This window comes from Vulpes vulpes, chromosome 6 (assembly GCF_048418805.1).
Source record: "Vulpes vulpes isolate BD-2025 chromosome 6, VulVul3, whole genome shotgun sequence".
NCBI classification, from domain to species: Eukaryota; Metazoa; Chordata; class Mammalia; order Carnivora; family Canidae; genus Vulpes; species Vulpes vulpes.
This window is the reverse complement of record NC_132785.1, coordinates 66,018,344-66,041,708: the sequence shown is the minus strand read 5'-3', so window position 1 is coordinate 66,041,708 and position 23,365 is coordinate 66,018,344. Positions and strand designations below refer to the sequence as shown.

General features: G+C 41.1%; 1 protein-coding gene across 3 annotated transcripts in view; it reads left to right on the top strand.

Annotated features, from left to right (window-relative positions):
* STXBP6 (syntaxin binding protein 6) overlaps positions 1-23,365 on the top strand; it is a 239,256-nt gene that overhangs the window by 51,440 nt on the left and 164,451 nt on the right. For 2 of the 3 annotated variants that reach the window (XM_072761296.1, XM_026007645.2), the window contains exon 2: positions 20,841-21,029. The exons of the other annotated variant lie outside the window; for it this stretch is intronic. In XM_072761296.1, coding sequence (XP_072617397.1) covers positions 20,876-21,029 — 154 coding nt within the window. In that variant the 5' untranslated portion in view covers positions 20,841-20,875. The remainder of the gene's footprint in view (positions 1-20,840; positions 21,030-23,365) is intronic. 3 annotated transcript variants of the gene reach the window in all.

The window sequence follows — 23,365 nt, the reverse complement described above, 5'->3', positions numbered from 1 at the left end:
TGAGTAGTGGAAGCAGAAGGAATCTAGAGATTAGTGACTTCAGGATGCAGCCACCATCCCTGGGGCTGGAAGAACAAAATAGCATGAATGTGGTTAACTAAACCTAGAAGATCAGAGTGGAGACCACCATAGAACTGCCAAGGAGGTGATTGGACCTCTGGGTAGGGATTGCCTTATGGCTGGTATTCCTGTCATCAAGAGGGGTTCATGGCTGGTACACAGTGCTAAAAGCATGGGGAACTAAAGCTATCTGCTGCTGCAGAGTCTGAAAGGAGCTGGGAAACAGGAAGAGTTCCTTCTCCCCACTTCTGCCCTCCAGTTTCCTGCCCGTGGCTCCCACTGGCAGAATTTAACAAGAAGCCAGTTGCAAGGGAGTCTGGGACATGTGGTTTGCAGACTTCTAGCTCCAGCATCACAGAGCAGAATACAAAAGGGTGGGCTTGGGCTGAGACAGACAGAGGTGAAGGCAGCCCACCTTAGGACCAGGACAGGAGAGAAAAAGAAGTGTGTAGATGTGGAGAGATTTACAACCTAGAATTGAACAGAATTTGGTAAGGGAAGAGGGGAGAGATCAGAGGGGATAAGGAGGCGGAGGAGTTAAGGAAGAAGCTTGCATCTCTGATGTAGGCAGGTGGTGGTGCCCTTTACCAAGATAGGAACGAAGGACTGAAACTGTTTAGGGGAAGATGATCCACGTGGTTTGGGACTTGCTGAGTTTGAGGTGCCTGTGGCTCCTCTGGGTAGAAGCTCACTACATCTGGTCCGAAGATGTAGATGTCTGCTTTCAGCCTATAGATGGTACTTGAAGTTTAGGAATGAATGAGGTTACCAACGGAGCCTAGATAATGCAGAGAGGAGTGCATTGGGCACAACCCAGAGGAACAACGACATTTTAGGAAAGAGCAGAAGTAGTCGAGAAGTTTGTGAAGGAGACCGGGGCGGGGGGGGGGGGGGGTGTGTGGCCGGAGAAGTTGGAAGAAAGCCAGAGTGCACTAGGATGCCCTCTAATGTGCCAGACATGAGGATAAAGCTATGCACTGTGCACCCATGGTACAAAAGGGGAGCACCCAACGCAGCCTGGAGAGAAGCACTGGGAGGAGGCCAAACCATACTGGGAGGAGGCCACCAAGTGCCCAGGGCACCACAGTGGCACCGCGGAGCTGGCAGCAGATGTAGAGGACAAGTGGAGATGCAGGGGTGGTCAGCCAGCTCTTGAGCCAGATGTCCTGTGCAAGGAGGAGGGCCCTCAAGGCTGGGCCGTCATGAGGACGAGGCCCTTCTGAGAGATCTACTTTTCTGTTACCAAGTTTGTCCTCTAGGCATTCCTTTTTTTTTTTTTTTTTTTTTTAATGGCATATTTAGTGTGGTTTGATTTTGTGGGAATCATAACCTTGAATTGGTTGATTTTATTTTCCCCCCTTACATAAAGTACAGAAGTCATCTTACATTAATACATCTTTTGACTGGACTTATCTTGCCTTTAGGGGCAATAAAAGCTCAGTGAGCTGAGCATCTAACACAGGCAAGGAGAGTTCTCTGTTTATTTAAAACAGAAGTTGTGGTCACTCTTCTGTTCATGCCTCTCAGAAACAACAAATTACAGGTTGACATTGATCTGACTATGCTCTAGTGACCTGTGGGAATTGATTTGGGCAGGTGTTAGGCCCAAAGACAGTGAGACAAATACATAATGATTTTAAGTTATTTGCCAGGATTCATTGCTTTCATTTTTTTGTTTGTTTGTTTGTTTGTTTTGGGTTTTTTTTGTTGTTGTTGTTGTTAACAAGTTACGACAACTCCTTTCATGTAGGGAAAATAGGAGTTTTTCATAATCCTACATATGAACTGGAAACAAGTGGGCCCAGGCAGCTCTGAATGCTCCTCCCCACCTGTGCTCCATATCTACACCGCCCTTTCCTCAATCTTCAGATCCACTTTTGCTTCTTTGTGATCTGTCTTCTCCTCTCAACCTCTTTCTACGTCATAACTGACACTTAAAGCTTCAGTTCCCACTGCTTTTTGGGGCATTAGCTCAGTTTCCTTTCACAATCTGGTCAAGGGCCCTACCTGTTCTGCTCATCTTGGACTGGGGATGTGTACCCATGTAGTTCACAAAAGCAGGAGATTGGGTAGCTCCCCTCAGGACAAAGCGAGAAGCAAGGAAGCCTGAGGTGTGACCTATCCTGTACATCCCTTCTGTGCCTGGCCCATAACTCATTTCCTGTACCCCATACCAAAGATTCTCTCTTTGAAAGTAATCTCCCTGTAGGTAAAACCACACATTCACTTATTCTTTCCCTGACAGGAAGCATCCCAAAGTCATAAATGCTACCTGAGAAGCATCCAGTGGGCCACTTAAAAAGCATCATCCAATCTGAATCCACAATTCTCAGTGATGTCCATTTCAATTCGAGTCCTCTCACATTCATTTGAGCCATTCCATAACCCATGGACACAACACTGACACAGCCTGTGTACAGTGGTGGCACTCTTAATGTCATATTTTAAGAGGAGAAGAAATTTCCATCTCTGAATCTAGCTGTAAGAAAGATACATCATGCATTGGTCCCTGGCTCAGCCTACACTCTGTCTAGTAGAACAGAGCCCACATCTGGTAATGGGTGGCCTCCTTCCTGGCATTCTAGGCCAGATGCTTGGAAATAGTAAGGTTTATTGGAGGAACCCTGACTCCTAAACCCTTGGCTTGTTGCCTCTCCTCTTTTACCATGAAATGAGTTCCGTGATCTGTAAACAACTACTCTTCAGTTGTCTGTTGGGTGTAGCTTCTGTTTTCTTCCTGTGCCTTTCCTTGTTAAAATCTGGTTATGGAGAGGCTTTTTATTGATTTGTGGTTTTTTTTTTAAATGAATTCTGCAGTAGTTAATGATGTGATATAGAATAGAAATATCAGCTCAGTGGATGCATCTCAAACCAGAATCTTTTTGGATTTTTTTTCCCTTCAACCCTTGTTAAGAATTTTGAGCACTCTAATTTTGTAATAGAGTAGGTATCTATGGGGCTTGGATTCTGTAATCAAGCTTGTTTATTTCTGAGCTTTCTTTCTTGGCTAATTTCCATGTGGTTTCTAAGTTAATTGCATAGGGGGGAAAAAAACCAAAATTTAGTTTTCTGCAGTGTATTGACATGACTTTGGCATTTGCATTTAATCATTTGCACTTCTTCTATCTCAGTAAGTAGAGTGAACTGTCTTTATATTTACATACCATTGAGAACTGTAAGATAAATTAGGAGTAGAATTAGAACAGAGGAAATCAGCATAGTCATTTCATAAATAAGCCTCCAGGAGCACTGCAGCCATCAACCAACACCATCTAACTTCAAAGTAAGGCATTGGAGCTTTTTGTTTTGTTTTAACATATGTTATTTAACTAGTCTTAATTTAGCCAGTAAAAATTCCTGATTCCTATCCCTCTTTCTCTTCACTGTGTCCCAGCTTTGTCTAGATTGGGTTGAGCTTACCCAGAGAGAAGCCATTCAATTCACCATACGACTATCTAGAACCATAGGGAGATTTCTGTGTTAGAGGAGAACACACACAGGACCCATATACAGAATTAACAGACCAATTATGGTAGGTATTACGTGTAGGGAAGAAAAGAGATGGTGATTGTCCCAGGAATGATCCTTTGGCATTGTGCGATTATCAGTCTCCAGGTATTTTTGAGATGAACACAGAAATCTAAGAAATCTGTATGGACTATGAGAGATTAGATATAAAAGTTCTTTTTAAAAAACAAAATGCACATCTTAATGTTTGAACTTTCCATATGAACCAGTGTCCTTAAGAGAGCAGTGGTTATTGAGAGCCACTCAGAGGTCCAGAGCTCCTTCCAGCATAGTCTCCTGATCATGCCCACTCTGCTGTTTCTCCATGTGCAGTGATTATCTGAGTTCTAGCACAGACGTGGAACATGATAGTTAGCCAATGAAATGCCTGGTAGAAAGGATGAGAACATAAATAGGTGACGTTTCCAGCCTTCAACTTTCTGCAGAACACTGATTCTTTTTTTTTTTTTTTAAAGATTTTATTTTTTATTTATTCATGAGAGACACAGAGTGAGAGAGAGAGAGGCAGAGACACAGGCAGAAGGAGAAACAGGCCCCATGCAGGGAGCCCGATGTGGGACTCGATACTGGGTCTTCAGGATCACACCCCGGGCTGCAGGCGGCACTGAACCGCTGCGCCACCGGGGCTGCCCAGAATACGGATTCTTGAAAGTTCATAGAGATTCATAGAGATTAAACAGGACATCAAGGAAAGCAAACTACTAGGCTGGTGTTTTAAGAATACCAAAAGAGTAGATGAATATGCATCTTTGCCTTTGTGTTCCATTTTCTTAGGGTAAGTTCTTAGCAGAATTGCTGTTCTGCCTATTTCCAGAGCTTTTGGTAAGTTTAACTGAAGTATGCTCCAGAAGGCAAGGCCAGTTGGCTGTATACAAAACGGGCTGTGTCCCCACCCTCCACCTTATTTGTACCTGTGTCTCCAGAGCCTGCTTGGTGGCACTTTCTTAGAGCGGTCGACTTGGCAGGGGTCAAGGTGTGTGTGTCAGAATGCAAAGTGTTTATTAAAATTTCTAAGATGACAATGTGATAAGAATATTTGGCTTGTTTTTGTTTATTTTGATGCTTTTGGTTTAATTCCCCCAAATTCATGTGATGATTTCTCGATCTCTGCTTCAATCTCCCATTGAACAGTACCTTTTTAAAAACAAAACTGTGTTCTTTCTTCCTTACACATTTTTACAACTTTCCCAAGCATGCTAATAAATTTAGTTTCTATACCATGTTCTTTATAGTTAATAATCAGAAAGAAATAAATTAGTGGGGCAGCCCAGGTGGCTCAGTGGTTTAGCGCCGCCTTCAGCCCAGGGCCTGATCCTGGAGTCCCAGGATCGAGACCCACGTCGGGCTCCCAGCATGGAGCCTGCTTCTCCCTCTGCCTCTCTCTCTGTCTCTGTGTCTCTCATGAATAAATAAATAAAATCTTTTAAAAAATAAAAAATAAAATAGTGAACTGGCTGGACTTAAGAAATAAGGGCATTTTGGATTAAAGTCATTTGACATTATTAAGTCTCAGACTGGACCAAAAAAATAGGGAGTTGGTGGGGGGGGGGGGGGGACTGATGAATTTGGGGACAGATTATAGAGATGGTAACAGTTGAAGGGGCTGTAGGTTTAATGTTGCCAGATCCTCCCAATTTTCAAGAGAAATTTGTTTTACATGAAATATATATTTGTTAAATGTGCCTGGGCCTAGAAAACTTATTTTTGCAAACTACCCATTTATGACCTCAGGTCTGTCCACACCTACTTCAGTTAACAGGTGCAGGGATGAACATTTTAAAAGTAAAAAGTTTGGCACCTGGGTGGCTCTGTGGTTGAGCATCTGCCTTTGGCTCAGGGTGTGATCCCTGGGTCCTGGGATTGAGTCCCATATCAGGCTCCCCAAAGGGAGCCTGCTCCTCCCTCTGCCTATGTCTCTGCCTCTCTGTGTGTGTGTCTCATGAATAAATAAGTAAAATCTTAAAAATAATAGTAATAAAATAAAAGTAAAAATTTTTTCTTTCACCTCCCACCTCCTCCCCCCCTGCAGCCATGGACAGTTGAGGAGTTTATTTCTTTATTTTTTTTTTAATTTTTATTTTTTATTTATGATAGTCACAGAGAGAGAGAGGCAGAGACACAGGCAGAGGGAGAAGCAGGCTCCATGCACCAGGAGCCCGACATGGGATTCGATCCTGGGTCTCCAGGATCGTGCCCTGGGCCAAAGGCAGGCGCCAAACCACTGCGCCACCCAGGGATCCCAGTTGAGGAGTTTATATTTGTCTCAAACACCTTTTTCCTATGGCAGCTTCCCTGTGACCATTTCTTTCTTTTTTCCCTGTACTTGTACCCAGAGCTTCCTCTTGCTGTCCTGTGAGTGTGATCTGGGGTCTGTCCAGAAATGTGTCCCTGCGATGACCTCTGCACTCACCATAGGTCAGTGTGTGTCTGTCTCCCAGCTGTAGCAGTCTGGGACACATCCCTTGGGCAGATATCAGGTGGAGGCCAAGGCATATGTTCTAGGTCATTCATTCAGAGACAACAGCTTCTGTGGCTTTCCATGGCAGTGGGTCTCCGTGTATAATCCATGTAGGCAGACCTAATTAAATTCTTTAATTACATTTCGAGGGCAGGCTTAACAGAGTTAAGTATCTCCCAATCACCAGCCTCTGAAGGATTAAAGTAGCTGCCTCTTCTGCTGCTTCGGAATGGCGGCTTTACATTCCTCATTTAGTCTGGGGGCTGCCCGTTTCCCTTGTCTTTCTTCTTGACTATTTTTACCTCGAATATGTTTGATTTGCCTGTAATGTCCATCTCTTGCACAGATCCCATGTCACGGTAATTACTCAGTAAATGTGTGTCAAATGAAGAAGGACAGGTACTGTCCCTAGGTGAAATTTCTTTGTCACCTCTGATGATCAAGAACAGCATGTGCCAGAACAGAAATATTCATCAGAGCCAGGTAAACACCCTCCTAGAAGGTCTGAAGAGCTTTGGCTCTATATTATTTGACTTCCTTGTCTGATAGTTAGTGGTGAATGATAGTACTACTATTCTTTATCCCTCATGTTTAATGGCTGAACCCACAGGACCTGTATAAATTGATTTTCTTTCAACTGCTGCATTGATCTCTTTATTTGTTGATTTTCCTCACCCACTAGAATGTAAGCTCCATGAGGGGAGGGATTATGTTGATGGTGTTCCCTTCAGTGTCTGGGTCAGTGCTGCATATTGAGTGAAGGAGCCTGGTCTTAGCTCTGCTCTGCTCTTTGTGTCTTTTCTTGCTTTGCTTTGCTTTGCTTGCTTGCTGTCTTTCTTTCTTTCTTTTTTTTAATGTCTACACAGTTCCTCATCTCCCTTGGGTTATGACACTCCCATCTACATTGGGGCAGATATAAGTTAGCTCAGTCATTATCTTCCTGCTTAAGCTGGCAGGCAGTTCCATATGCCAAGAGGGGCACAGTGGAAACAGGATTGTGGGAGGAAAATTCTTCCGTCTTCTGGCCAAGTCCAGCAGAGTCATCAAGGTAGGTCCCTTCTCTGAGCCTTGTTCTCTTTACCTGTCAAGGAGAGACAGTACCTCCCTACCTCCCTCACAAGATGGGAAGGTACCATTTGAGGAAAGCTTTGTAGAATGCACTGTGATGTCAATATGTTTTTGCAGGTGTAAACCGACATGTTTACATGCTTCTCTGCCTTTCAAGGACCAGGACACCCCAAGTGGGAGCAGGCTGACCCAAGGAGCTGATTTTCTAACCTCTTCCTTCTACACGACATTCTTGTGAAGTGGGTGATGCTCTCCCATTTTAAAGATGAAAATAAAGAGAGATGTCTGGGTAGCTCAGATTGTTAAGTGTGCAACTCTTGGTTTCAGCTCAAGTTGTGATCTGAGGGTCCTGAGATCAAGACCACATTGGACTCTGTACTGAGCATAGAGCCTACTTGAGATTCTCTCCCTCTGCCTCTCCCAATCATGCACTCTCTTTCTCTCTCTCTCTCTCTCTGAAATAAAATCTTTTTTAAAAAAGATGAAGATAACAATTCTCAGAGATACAGAATTTTACTCAGAATAATTGACAAAGTAAAGGCAAAGGCAAAGCTTAGACACAGATCATCTGATGACAAATCTAGCCTTCTTTTCAACACCTAGCATCCGTAAGATTGGAGCATGAGAGAAATGGCCATTGTGCCTTGACCCCAGATTCTGGATGGTGAGCCTGATCATATGTGTTTTGAACATCTCTGTAATTTGTTAATGTGTGATACCATAAGCTTGTACTAGTATTAGTCTGAGTTAATACTAGAGTCATATTCAATTGATAGATTTTTCTTCCATATGAAACACTGCACAACTAGTTAGATCAGAAGTTAGTTATTTTTTGGAACATGCTGATTAAAAAAGGGATTAACAATGAATGACAGAAGAGCTGATTGAATGGAGCAGAGCCTGCATTTACATATGGACCTTGAGTCTGACCTGGATTTGCAGGCTATCCTGTGGCATCCCAATAGATAGAGCAGGACGCCTGCCTACCTACCGATTCCTCCCACATGAGGTTTCACCATTGATTGGGTAGTGGATCCTCACCAAGGTGATCTATTTTATCACTCCCACGGAGTCTCAAGGGAACCTGTAAAGATTTCTTCAGTTACCCAGCAGGACCTTGTGCAGCTGCATGTGGAAATCAGGATAATTCCGGCATTTCTGAGAGCATTTTAATAGAGCACTGATTACAGATTGCAGGCACCTGGTGGTGTTTTTGTACTGAGGCTGAAGGGTGCAGTTCCGAAGACCAGAACTGGTCTTGACAGATTCCGATTTTCCTATTCTGTTGTTTCCCAGAGCCTGGAAGAGGTACTAAGAAACTCTCACAACAGTTAATCCAGACTCTTGGCATGGTTAACATGTGCTTTCAGGAGACAACTAATGCCAGAGCATTAATTCCCAGGCTGATAATGGACATATGACTTTGCCCAGGGTGTGTTCTCCTTACAGTGGCTCAGCACTGAGACTGGAAGAGGGTCTCCTGTTAGTTGGGGTCAGCACCGAGCCCTGTAGCTTGGAACTTGGCCAAAACTATTCTTGCTTCTTGGACTGTCTCAGGCTGTTCCACCTGGGCTGGCCATCATTGCTTTGGGCCTTGACAGCCAAACGACAAAGCATAATTAAAGTCAGGAGAATGAAAGGTGATAGCCAGAAGTTGAGGTTTTGAAATCAATGAGTTAGAAGTATTCTAGTCCAATACTTAATTTCATGCCAATTCATAAGAAAAAGAATGAATTTGAGAAGAATCCTCACTATGATAGATCAGATTTTTTTTCTCTCTCTCTCTCTGCCTCCCTCCTGGCATTCCATGTACTCTCACCTTCCACAAACTTGGGACGATTCTGATAACTTTCCTTGAAAGATCATTGTGGCAAAGCAGAGAGCAGTGGCCAGCTCTAGTCGTGGCCTTGCTCTGATTTGGGAATTTTGCTCTGGACTTCAGCTTCCTTATGATTTAAGGTAGAGAAATGGTGTGCTGGACCATCACTAAGATCACTTCAGCTATGACCTGTTTTAAGCTTAAGAATGTTGGGGTACACGCTTGTGCAGGCCTTTCAACCGAAGTCTGAGCTGCTGGCAGGTGGGGCACCAAAAGATGTCAAGGAACGGTTGCTGTTTGGTACATTTGGAAGGTCTTCCTGAGATCCTTCTCAGTCTAGACAAGTGGATGGAATTCCCCTTGCCAATCTTTTCATTTTGTGAAGGCCCCAGGGCATTGCTCTTAGGGAGGCACTAAGGTTTCTCAGAGACTGGCCACGAAAGATAGAAGGTACAGAAAGAGTATGGGGAAGGAGGCCACAAGAAGGGTCCAAGTTGTGCTTCTGAAATGCCAGAGGGGGGTAATACAGCAAAGGAAGTGGAATGAGGAGTTTCCCTTGAGAACCAGCAGAAACCTTTGAAATATGTGCCTTTCATATTTAAACCTTTTCCGGTTTGGGAAATAGCCTACAAGGTTCATAAAACTGCCTTGTGGCAGCTATCCAAGACCCTCTTGGGAGTGGAGTCCTATTGTAAATTGCTGGTCTCTGAAGGAGGGTAGTGAGAAGCTGTGATGAGACTTTGGTGGACATTGTCCTGTTTACGGAGACAGACCTATTGTAGACTCTCAGCTGCCGTATTACCAACTCCCCAGGTTTTTATTTGTGGAATCAAAACAAGCTCTATTCCAACTAGATTACGTGATCCTCTTTGCCAACTACACAGCATGATATGTAAAACCGAGATGAACAGATATCCAGAAAGAATGACTTCAAACTACAGCCTGATTCATTACCTTTGTGGGGGCTGGACAGAGATGATAACAGTATTTTGTCCACCACAAAGCAGGGCTGATCAGAGGTAAAACGGTGAAGGAGATGAATTTTTGATTTACCTAGAATGCATTTCTGCCTCGCTTTTCCCAACCTTTCTAATTTCTTCGGTGAGATAGTGAGGAAGAGCAAAGACTCCTAGAATCATGCTTCCTAGGTTCAAGTCCCTGCTCTGCCTTTTAAAGCTATGTGAATTACAGCTTTAGAGTTAAGCTTTACTTAACTACTCTGAGCCTTAGTGCCCTTTTTTTGTAAAATCAAATCTTGCCCTTCACCCCCCAGTACAGACATACTGATGAGGATTTTCAAATACCAAGGTCTCACATCCAGGTGTTTGCATCTCATGTCAGAATTTGAGGTAGCGGCTGGGGAAAGCTTTTGGAGGCTCAGCGGGAATCTTTCCAGCACTGGTCAAATTATACTGCACAGGCACATAGTTATGAAGTTGACCGTTGGGGAGACCAATTAACATTAAAATTACAGTCCTTGGCAGACCCTTGTGAGATGGAAGAGTTGAATGATCTTATTGAAAATCTTGTATATGAAACTGAGACATTGAAGGACAGAGTGCCTTACCTTTTAGATTGACCTGATAAATATGTGTGAAATGGGTACAGATGTGCCACATTTTTTCTGTGTCTTCTGTTACTGTGAAGGACATGTCAGGGTATGATGCTGTTACAATATCAATTACAGAAAACTTGTTGACACTCTCTCAAGAAATTATAAAGTGGTGATATTTTTCAAATCAGGGGTTTAAGTAGGAAATACTGTTTTAAAATCAGATTTAGAGATTATTTTGAGAAGCTTTCCTCTGATTTTTAGAAAATATGTAAACTTGTTTCAACTATATTTTCAGTTTTTATAGGTCACTTAAAAATGGAGGGTCTTTTTAAAAGGCTTGTTCTCTTTTTCATGTTTTACTCCAGGTCTGTTCTCAAATAGAAATAGCTAAATCAAAAAATTTATGATTTGAGCCAACAAATATCTGATAGAAAAGGCTCATCTTATGTTTGCTGGAGCATTTATTCATTTGTTTCTTTGTTTTTAATGGTTGATGGGTTGGTCTTTTTTTTTTTTTTTGTCCATAATTCATAACATCTGTATAAACTTCTCTGTGAATCAAGCCTCTCCTGTAAGAGGAAAGCACCCGAACTACTACCTGAGTGATTGTTAAATGACAGAATTTCAGAGGAGTGAATTTAAAGATCCAATTAGCTTTTTCAGTGACTATGAATTGGGCAGTATCTCATCAAGCAATAGACAGTAGTTCCACCCAGATGCCTGGGTGGCTCATTTGGTTGAGTGGCCAATTCTTGATTTCCACTCAGGTTGTGATGGACCCCCATCCCCATCACCCAAGGTGTGCTCTGGGCTCAGTGGGAAGTCTGCTTCAGGATTCTCTTTCCCTCTGCCCCTCCCTCTGCTCATATGCACATGCTCTCTCTCTAAAATAAATAAATTAAATAAATAAATAAAGTAGCTCTACCAAGCTATCAAAGAGAAAAGGCAGGGCAGCCCGCATGGCTCAGTGGTTTAGCCCTGCCTTCAGCCCAGAGCCTGATCCTGGCTACCCGGGATTGAGTCCCACGTCAGGCTCCCTGCATAGAGCCTGCTTCTCCCTCTGCCTGTGTCTCTGTCCCCCGCCCCCCCCCCCCGTCGTCTCTGTCTCTCATGAATAAATAAATAAGATTAAAAAAAAATAGAAAGGCTTTTAAAGGCAGAAAGAGGGCTAAAAGAGGAAATTATTGGCAAAGAATGCATTGTTTCAGGCAGATTGTCCTCCTGAGGGGATTGTAAGGGCCTATGGAGTACTGACCAGGTAATTCCTGGTCAAGTGGTTGAAGTTACATTCCTGGGGGGTGGAGGCAGCAGTTAGGTTAGGTATTAAAGTCTTGGTTTGCTGAAGTGGGGTTTAGCACAAGCGACTCTGCTTAGGGGCCTGCTGTACATTTTAAAGTCTTCTACTTCCTTTCATGTATGGGTTTAGTGTTTGCCTCTCTGTTCTATCTTCAGTGCAACTAAAAGAAACACAGTGATTTAGCAAGCAGTGCAGAACATAGAACATAATTGAAATGTTTATTTTCATGTAGTCTCTCCTCATGTGGCTTTGTCCCTATTTGGTTGGAATAGATTTGTCAATTGCCAGTGTTGTCTGCTATAAACAATGCCCTCCAGGCCAGTATATTGTTTTCTTAGTTTGCCAATGAGGTGTTGGACACCATAGTGATGAGTGCTCAAAAACTGAGACATGCCAACAATCTGAGCTCCGTTTGTTTTCTCTCACAACCCTTTGTTCTTTCTTTGATATGACTAAACTTCTTCTTAAGGCCTGCTCACATTGTGGCTTGACAGTCCTGTCATATTCCAAAGAGTGCACCCCAGCCCACCCTTCTCTGGTGCTTTATTTCTATCTTTTGCTGTAGCATCAGTATAGAGATACTGAAAAACCAATTTAAACTAGTCCTTGAAACTTAAACTTGTGAATGTTGTGGTTCTATTATAGACTGAATCCCTCAGAATGGGTGATACTTGTGAACTCTTCACATCACCTTGAAAAATTCTCCAAATGGCATGTTTCTGGCAGCCTAGGGTGGTGGTGATGGTGGTGGTGGTGGGTTTTTTTTGCCTTTATTGTATTATTTGTTGGGATATAATGATTGACTAGAAGGTTAACAAGTCCACCCACAATATAAATAAGCTTGTATAAACACAGATCTTGGGGTCTGGGTGTAGAACAGGATTTGTTCTTTGAATATTAAACCAGCAAGAATAATGTGCTTACTGAACTTATAAACACGGAAAGAGCAAATGAAAATAGTCTAGATTTATAACTGAAGCAGACATGAGTCACTGGCTTTGGAGGATCCTGTGAACATGATGTCTCCTACACAAGAAGGGTTAGTATATACAGGAAAAGAAAGCCAACCAAGTCTCATAGTACTTGGTAGCCTGATAGTGGGGGAAAAAAACTCCCTCTTCCCTTTCCTTAAGGAGTTAAACTGTATTTTAGGATTTTTTAAGGTTTCATCCACTTAAAAAGTTTAAGTAAGCCATGACCAAGGCTGCTGTGTATGGTTGTGCTGTTTTTGCTCTGCTCCAAAGATGTGTGTGCAAGGGAGCAAGTGCCAGCTGACATGTGGCTGGTATTCTGTTCATCAGGCCTTTGGCCCTGGCATGGAGCTGCACTTGCCCAGAGGAAAGGAGCCATTTTCTTCTCACAGAAATGCCTTCCAGTCCTTGTCATTGTTCACAGCATTTGCTCTTTTTCTTCACAACTCTTTGAAATTGGGAATTTACCCAGTTTCACCTGTGGGATTCCCAGTGCCATATCTGGAGCAGCAGAAAAGAAAGGCAGACCAGGGGATCCCTGGGTGGCTCAGCAGTTTGGTGCCTGCCTTCAGCCCACGGCGTGATCCTGGAGTCCCGGGATCAAGTCCCATGTCAGGCTCCTTGCATGGAGCCTGCTTCTCCCTCTGCCTGTGTCTCTGTGCCTCTCTCTCTCTCTCTCTCTCTCTCTGTCTCTCATGAATAAATAAATAAAATATTTAAAAAAAATTAAAAAGGCAGACCAATAATTAGATCTCAGTGAAATACATATTTTGATATGCCTTCCAATTTGAGGAGAAAGCGTGTACCTCAAAAACAAAATGTTTAAAGGAACACTCTAGTCAGATTATAGTGGAATAAGGGTAGTGCCCTGCAGAATTAATTTCTGACCTATTTTCTGATTTCAAAATCCAGAGATAGTCATATTAACATTTTGGCAGCTTTTTTTCTAGACATTTCTTTATGCATATAAATATACACCAATAGTCAACGAGTTCATTTTCTGTTTTGTAACTTCCTTGTTTTCACTCTATTATGTTATGGTCATTTCTCCCAGTCAGATCTATATCATGAATTTTGAAGACTACGTAATATTCTGCTAGGTGGTAGGCTATACTGTATTTAACCAATGAAGATTGGCTATTGATGGATATTTAGATTGTTTATAATGTTTTGCTCTTAAAAATGAATCTGAGGTAAGCATGCATTTATAATACAGGCATACATGCTCACATCATTTTCTCTAGTAGTAGAGTTGCTGGTTCAAGGAGTTCTAACTCAAGTATTAATTTTAGTGAGGGAAATTCTAACTTCATAATCCCTGGACCAATGGGGTAGGTTAAAAAGAGCATAGCTTACCATTCATAAAAACACAGGCCTAAAAATCGTAATTTACAGTCTTAAGCAAACTGGAAGATACATTTAGCGGCTATCTTGATTCCACACTTGGAATTGAGCGTGGAAGTGTTTTATAAATCATGCAGTGCTATGCAAACCTCAGTGACTCATTACTAGCGCTTTACTGAGTATCTGCCATATACTCTCAAAAAGTGTTTATGGAGTCTTAGTTTATAGGTAATTCATTAAATACAGAGGGAAAACCTCAAAGACAGTGGTTCTGGACTGGTTGTATAGCAGAATAAACCAGGAAATTGTCAAGAAAACAAGTCTAGCCTCTTGTCCCGAGATCCCACTGCGAACAGGTCCTGGGCACCTGAGATGATGTTGACATAGTCTTTGTTCAGAATTCATCCTTTATGGTATTTCTATGTCTATTTACAAGGATCTTTCTAATAGACCAGAGAATATTTTTAGCTTTAATATCCCTGTTTGGAAGTTTCTGGCTCCTTCCAGAATCGTTTTAGAGATTTTTTGTTTTGGTTTTTTTTTGTTTTTGTTTTTGTTTTTGTGAGGGCGGGGAGTGTAACCTATTGATTTAGTTCCAATCTTTATAAGTCTTATGAAGTATTAAATATCAATTCTTGGTCTGCCATTCCCATCTGGTTTCACACCACACAGGCCATTCCACAACCCTCGTTTCTATCATGAAGAACGAAGAATAATGGGCTTACAGTGATTGCAATTTCCCGCTTCGAATGCTATTAACGGATTAAAGTTATCTATCTATTCTAGTGGTGTATCAGTCTTCCTCTTTAGACTTCACTAATATGAATTTTTAGTTTAGAGAATTAATTGAACTACATGGAAAAACTGGCTGGTGTACTGAAGTTTTTGTCTAATTTATTTAAATCTTCTGCATATTTACATGCCATAGAGCAACTGCAATTTTTATCTCTTGAGATCTTATCAAAGAGTGACGTTGTCTGAGTAGAAATTTTGCATATTTTGAATCAGTAACTATTGAGTAAACTTTTATAGAGGAGCTTTACTTGACTTCCAGTGATCTCATTGGCCTTAATATATGAAACCATGAAGAATAGATTTTCAATGTTTAACAAACACATTGCATGTTTTCTAACTACCAGGCAGAGGTTTTGGATTTTGGAGTGAAATAACATTTCCAGATTTTTTTTTTTAGGTTTAATGATTGCTTAATAACATCTGACTTATAAGATTTAGTGTTTATATACTGTGGAGTTTATGGAAAGCAGTTTAACATATCTCTACTTTGATTTCAGTATTTATAACATTCACCCATTTCTTGTCAAGGTAATTGTGTTTCTCTTTCAAGACCTGAGGCAAGGAGAAGAAACAAATACAGTTAAGCTTGAATCTTATTTATCATTTAGAATATTACACTAGGCGGTGTTGAAGGACATTTGTGAGCAAGATGGGAGCGATACTGGGGCTCTTTTAGGAGGCATCCGAATCATTTAGGCTAGAGTTGATGAGAATCCTAACCAAAGAAAACGAGAATGAGCGGGAACTAGTAGAGTCCAGAAAGATTACATCAAATCCACAGGGCTTGATGATTGGTAACTTGTTATGGGACGGGATGGGGAGTAGTTAGGGAGGTTGTGTTTGGAAGGGTTAAAGGAAAATGCAGGGTCTAGGTTAACTGTCAGTGGAAATGCTCCACTGGCAGCTGGGTAAATGGATTTAAAGCCAGGAAGGCAGTGGGAGCTGGATGCATGATTAGTGTCATCAGATTGAAGTTGCATTTGTAGCATCTCAAACACAAAGAGACAACGCAGAGAACTCCTTAGAGAATAAGCTTAGTTTTCTCATTTTTGAGTTATTTGAGGTCACCTCACCAGTGTTCCTATGCATTAGAGAAAACCGGCTAATTCTCCCCCAAAGTCTCCTGGGCTGACATCACTTTCACTCTTAACTCGGAGAGTTCTGAAACTTGATATCAGCTTGCTTTGAGTGTGTATCTCCCCCAGGGTCAAGTCATAGTAACTGGTTAAAGAGGGTGAAGTCTAAAACCAGGGATTCTGGTTACTCATTGGCAACGGGACTATAACTGCTGTACAGTCCAGAATACTTGTATTGGCACAGCTGGTGCCAAAATATGATCAGAAGATTGCTTGCTAAACATGGGGCCTAGACAGGGACATTCCTGAGGTTAGAGGACTCAGCTTGCCTTGATAATATCAAGCTAAATAGAAGACTGTAGTTCACTGGAGGGGCTCTTGCTTTTCAGGTGAGTAGTATTTGAAGCCTGTAGGCTGTACCTCCTGTCTGCATGATAGCCACAAAAGGCACCCATGACTAAGGGCATCTGCAGTTTTTACTTGATGGAGTCCCTATCACACTCTTCCTTATCTCCTCACCGTGGAGGACAAGTGTCCGTTCCACTCCTGGAAACCAAAGATGTAAATGGTGGAGTGCAGAACATCTTCCATCTGTGTCCTTTACTTATGTACTTCATCTGCTGAATCCTGAGGTCGTAGGAGTTTACAGCTCCTCTCTGAAGGTTAATCTCATTTCCAGGTTACCTGTGGGTGTGGAGGGCCCCCACTATAGTAGCCCTGTACTAACAAAAGTGGATCTGGACTAGGTGGCTTACAACCAGAAGAAGATAGATAGAAAAACCCCAGCAAAGATTAAACTAAGTGAGATTAGTCTCTACAATTACCAAGACAGCCAGCTGCTTTGACTTGCAAATCATTTTGTAGGTTGGCTTCTTGGATGGAAAAGCTTTGTAATTATAGCCTGTAGAAGCAGTAGACCAGGAAGATGAAAAAACTTCCATGGGGTTGTAGGAGAGAAGAACTAATTTTCCTTCTACCCTTCTGAGTCCTTAGCTGAGACTCCTGTAATAAAAGACCAAATACTAAGAGAAAAACAGAAGTTTATTAGCACATATACCTCATGGATACATGGGAGATGCCAAGGGAAGAAAGTAACTCTCTGAAAATCTGTGGAATTCAGGATTAAATATCATCCCCATAGGGAAAGGGGAACAGGGATGTAGGCCTCTTAGGAGAGAGTAAATGATTTCTAGGAAAGATTGAGTGCTACCCTTAGAAAAACCGATGGGTAATATGATAGTTTGTGATAAAATCTGTCCTGGGTGTGGTGTTCTGTTCCAATCTCCTCTCCTGTGACAAGTGTCCCTCTTCTCTAGTAGATGGAAATCTCAGAGGGGGGACTTAATGAGTTCCTTTTAGAGGATCTGTTTTTAGGCAGATGAGGGGGGTTCAGACAAAGCCTTTGCTCGCATTTGCTGTTTTTCAGATACCTTTAGTTCAAAATAATCAAAATCTTGAAGTGGCATATTTTGGGGTGGAATGTCCTGCTACCTTCAGCATGATGTAGATTAGAGTACTTCTGGTCATTGGCACACCACTGATACTATATTCATCTTGTTTTCTTACAGTGGGATCCCAGCCTTGGGCTGGGTATTGATTTACCAACAAGATATAAGACCTTATAAAGCTGCTTGCTTGAATCAGAGAGAAAATCCTGTACATCTCTTCCTGTATTCTTTCCCAAGAATCCATTGCTTTCCATCCCATAGTTCCTCGTCAGGCTATCGGCTTTAAATTAGGTGTCAGGATGGCTGCATGAGAACCAGTTAGAGAATTGTGTAAAACAAAAACTCCACCGTACATTCCCATTCCTGTGATGCTGTTAAAAACATACACACATACCTACAGTTGCATAGACCTGTTATCATCATTGTCCTGAATAAAAACTTTTGATAATTTCCCATGGGATGCATCTAGTAATCTCCTACTAGTAAGTTTCCTGAGGGTGACTTCTATAAATTCCTCATCCTGAAAACAATACAGAGCCTTTCATAAAATAGACCATGTATCCATATTTAGTGAGTTTCATACCATGAATGAGAAAAAAAAGCTTTGGTAAAGTTGAGTTTCTCTTTTACACATCCATTCTGGTATGGATGGCTACATTTACTCAGTTTCTATAAGCTCAGAGGGTCTTTTATTTTTCACAGTGTAGTAGGAGAAGTAATTACAATTTTCCATTTTTTAAGAGTTTATTATGATTCAGGCACTAGAATAAGAGATTTGCATACACTGTTCCATTTAGTTCTTTCGATAGTTCCGTGAGGTGGGTGAAGATCTCTCCAAGTTGCAGTTAGTAAACTAGGAGTCTGGAATTTTAAGAGATTTACCCAGTCATAAGTAAGCCTTCAAAATTGGAGCTGGAATTTAAACCCAGATTTGTTTAACCTGTGCTCAGTGAAGTTACTGTTTTTATCTTTCCTGATTTTTGTCATGCTTTGTTTGTTATTGTGCTTGGCTATTGAATATCACTATATTAAAAAATGGCAGGGGGCACCTCGGTGGCACAGTTGGTTAAGCATCCAACTCTTGGTTTTGTCTTAGGTTGTGATCTTAGGGTCCTGAGATTGAGCCCCACGTCAGGCTCCATGCTCAGTGCAGAGTCTACTTGAGATCTCTCTTCTTCTCCCTCTGTCCCTCCCCTCCCCACGCACTCACTCACGTGCTCCCTCTCTCTCAAATAGATAAATCTTAAAAACAGTAAAAGGTCATTTCCATTTCTTAACAGCTTCTCAAAAGAAGAACAGAATTTTCTAAGAGTTTGGTAAAACATGCATCTTCCCCTTCTTTCCTGGCAGATTTTGTACAATAAAATGATAGCTTTTTCTTTTAACCATTATTATAGAAAAATGTGAATCCAAGATAGAAAAGTAAAAGCCATACCACAGTTGGGAGGGCACTGGTAAGAGAATGCCTGGTGAGTTTGGGAATGTGACGTGCTTTCTGTGTAGCTCATAGAATGTTGGAAGCTGCTGTGTTCCCACTGGCTTTCTTTTTCACATGTCCCCAAAGGGTGAGAAATGAGAAGCCTTGTTTCTCTCTTTTTTAAAAAATGTCCCTGTAAATTATAACACCCTGCTTAGGAAAGTCACTGGGTAAATCATGGTGGGGAGAATTCTATTTGCTAACTTCTGGGAAATCGCAGAGTATCAGTTAGTGGTCAGCACATTGAATCCAGGTCCCCTATGCTGTTGTCATAATGTTCTTAGCCAGTATGAAGAATCTCGTAGTGATGATGAAATGTCATGATCAGAGCACAAAGACATCTGGGTATATATCTCTCTAATATGTAGTGGAGATATAGATGGATATAATAAAAAGCACCACTGTGTAGTCTTTATTCTTGGTGCCACTAAGAAAACCTGTTCTCTTACAGAATTGAAACTAGGAGAAATTTTTTTTAGCCAGAGGAATGCTCTTTTTAAATCTATCTCTTTGCTACGACAAAGTTGCTGATGGATAGCTATGTTGGTAGCATTTGTGAATTTTGCATTGGGAAGAACGATCCCGTGTTTTCCCTTATAAAGCAAAACCTTTGATGTAGTCAGCAGTCAACTCCTAGAGAATAGGGACCATGTCCTAAATATTTCTTGTATCTCTAATACTGAGCCTAGAAATGGCACATAGTAGGTGTTTGCCACTTGCCTCAATTTTACAGCAGGCTGACCAACTCTTTGAGCTACTGTTACCGTATATAGCTGTGCTGTTGATCCACTTGCAGGCTCTCTGAATACTCTGTATGACCACATGACCAACCCACAGGCCCTGTCTGCTCCTCTAGTTCTGATTTGTTAGTTAAACAAATATTGGTTACCAGTTAAGACACAGACCATGACTAGGATGATGGGAGAGAAAATGTTTATTCAAGTTGTTGAAGTTTTTGGATGATAGGGTTAAAATTCAGACTGATCTTGAATATAGTAGACACAAATTAGCAGAATTAAGACCATCAGAGAGATATAACTTCTGGAAAACTAAATATAACATGGGATATATGTGAGTTTAGTGGCAGGGAGAGGAGGGACCCATTATGAGTCAGCAACATACTGTTTTATCTTCTTAATTATTGGGCACACATTGCCAGTTACCCATAGAAGCATAACATGTGGGAACTGCTGGATAACATTTCCAAAATACTTAGCATTAGTCAGACTTTTTTTTTTTTTTTTTTTTTTTGTAAGAATTCTGTGTCCACTCTGGCTGAAGAAAAATGTGGAGAATTTGTCAGGGGTCCAGAGCATGGCAACTATATGCAGAGGAAAATAGGACCCACCGAGAGAGGTTAATAAATAAGGATTAATTATTTAGCGTGATCCAAAGCAGCTAATGGGTGATTAAATTAATGGTTTTCTGGTGCATGTAGGGTTATTACATAGAAGATGGTATTATTATTTCCACTGTGAATAGAATTAGGGAAATGGATTTACATTAGAGTTAAAGGAGATTTTGAGGGAGCATAAAGAACTTGGTGACTTTAAGGATTGTTGGACAGGGGAAAGATCTCTCAACTGGAAATGTGAAACCGTGTTTCTTACAGAACAGAAATGGAACTGGGTACTGCTCACCAGTACTGTTAGGTGCAATTGGGGTAGAGACCTACAAACTTTCTAGGAAACATTTCATGCTATTCATCTCACATTTTATTTGACATTTTCAGTGAGTACATCAGTATTCCCTTGTTTGCATTTTTCACAGTTAATACAAACGTGAAGACCTTGCTTTTAATGGTTCTGCAGTGTGTTTCAAACATGGGAGTGAGTTTAAACTACAAATTGAAAATTACTCCACTTGCAAATCAGCTTGCCGCGTACTCTTATAGGAGCCTCACTATATTGTCAACTCAGCTTGCCTTCTCTTTCTCTTCTTTAGAAAACTCACTGTGTGCCCTCCTCTGTTGTTCTACAATGAGTGCCAAGTCTGCCATCAGCAAGGAAATTTTTGCACCACTTGATGAAAGGATGCTGGGAGCCGTCCAAGTAAAGAGGAGGACAAAGAAAAAGATTCCTTTCTTGGCAACTGGGGGTCAAGGAGAATATTTAACATATATCTGCCTGTCAGGTAATGAAAACCAGACAATAATATTAAAACACCTTCATCTTAAAATATTTTATTCTAAAGTATCTGAGAGGGTCATATGCCCAGTGTTTTGTACACATCTGCTCTTCCATTTCTGTTTCCTGTTTTTCTGTTGTCTTTTCTGATCCTTATTTGCCGGTGGCACCTCTACTTTTGAGGTTGCTTTCTATGGGAAAAGTAATGAAGTTCAATTTTAAATGTATTTTCCAGTTCATCGAGTGCTTCTGCTGAGGGTTTGACAGACATATTTGTTCATCCATGCTTTCCTTCACTAAAACATTGGCAGAAATTGGGTTCTCCTTTAGGATTTTTGCTTTAGCATAATTCCTGAGAGTTGGTAATTGTCATTACTAGCAGCCTGAGTTTCACTGACTTTCTTTTTCTTTAACAGTTACCAGTAATCAGTAATAGTTTGTCTCAAGATAACTATCGACACCTTATGGAATGTGAGAAAGTAGACACAGCTCCCAAATCATCGCTTTGCCTGACAGCTGTTCCTTGTCAGAAAGAGGCATCTGTTCTATTAAGCTTAGAATTTTGTTGGATTATTTTTTCTCTTTCTGCTTGTGATTGTAGATCTGTGGGATTTACTGTGGATCCATACCTAGTTTTTGAGATAAAATTTGGATAGGTTTTCCATGGAGTTGTGGTGATGCTAATCTGAATACCTGGGGCATTTGTAACAAATCTGATAATATTTCTTGTAACTGGGCAATGTAAGAATTAAGCTTACCTTAATTCATCTTTTCTTATTTCCTTCAGTTGTGGTTTGGGAATAAAACTTTATTTTTCGACCCATTTTTAGATTAAAAAAAATAAACTTCTGATCATTTATCAGAATTCATTTCATTGTGTAGATAGGTTTTTTTCCAGAAAGAATATGTGAAGATCAAAACAAAAGAATATGTACAGATAATGATAAGACTATTTCTTAGTTTATAATAATAACCTTTTGGTAAGAACGTCTTTTCAGTTGTTAGGATAAAGCTCTTATTTAAATGAGTGTGAGAGGGATCCCTGGGTGGCGCAGCGGTTTGGCGCCTGCCTTTGGCCCAGGGCACGATCCTGGAGACCCGGGATCGAATCCCACGTCGGGCTCCCGGTGCGTGGAGCCTGCTTCTCCCTCTGCCTGTGTCTCTGCCTCTCTCTCTCTCTGTATGACTATCATAAATAAATAATAATAATAAAAAAATAAATAAATAAATAAATGAGTGTGAGAGAATTGACCTTGAAATATTGGTCTTAAAAAAAAAGAAATATTGGTCTTTTTTTCTGAATTTCCAATAAGGAATAGATTAGTAAAATATGGTGATTATTGGAGGACATTTGCATTCCCTTAGTGTGCTGGGCAGTGCTTAGCATATAGTAGGGACTCGGTTAATATTTAATGACTGAGTGAAAGAAATTACCTAATTACCTTCCTAGTACTTTGTTCATGAGATGCAGGTCTTAGAAATATTTTCATGTTCTTAAATTTTGATTCTAGAGTTCTGCTTTCACCAATAATGAAAAGAATGCATTACAGTAAATTTTTTTGTTTGGGCTGAGCTGAACATGAGCTGAGTATGGACACACAGTGATTCTAATATTATTACTTTTCATTCAATCTGTGTTTCCTCAAGACTTCTTGAAGATGGGGAGTTGAAGAAAAGGTGGATGTTCTAGAAGTCCTTAGAGTTTTGCCTGGTACATCCCTCTAACTGAAAAAGATGGCAGTTCTGTTTGCATGTGAGGCATATGCTCCTGTCAGCCTGTTTCTGATCGTGAAGTCTGCAGTAGGGAGAGAGGGACTCTGCCTGCCTATCTCAGTGAAATAGCAGACCCATTTCCCCTGCCATAGGAGACCCTGACCTGGACTCCTCCAATCACTGCCTTTCCCTTACAGATTACCAAGACTTGAGGTTTAAAGTTTGAAACTATGAGAACTACATTTTCAGAATTCCATTCTGATGGAGGAAAATATTTTATTCTGATAGTCTTTCTCCTTTTCATGAATTTGAGTTTTGAGAGGATAGGTTGATCCAGTAGATGTGACATTGAAGCAGATGGTTTAATGGAAGTTGAGGCAGGAGAAGGCCAGGCCACCTTTGACATCTAAGTGTTTTGCAGTTTTCTTCTCATTGAGAAGGGAGCAGCCTCTTTATCTTCCGATTAATGTGAAGCTTAGAGGCATATCGGTCACATCTTTGATAAAGTAATGTTTTAATGGACAAGTAATTAAGGACTCATATTTATTAAGTACTTTTGTATGTGCTAAGCACTCTAGGTATGGGGCAGATAGGAGAAAAATTCATGAAGCTTACTTGGATGGGCAAGGA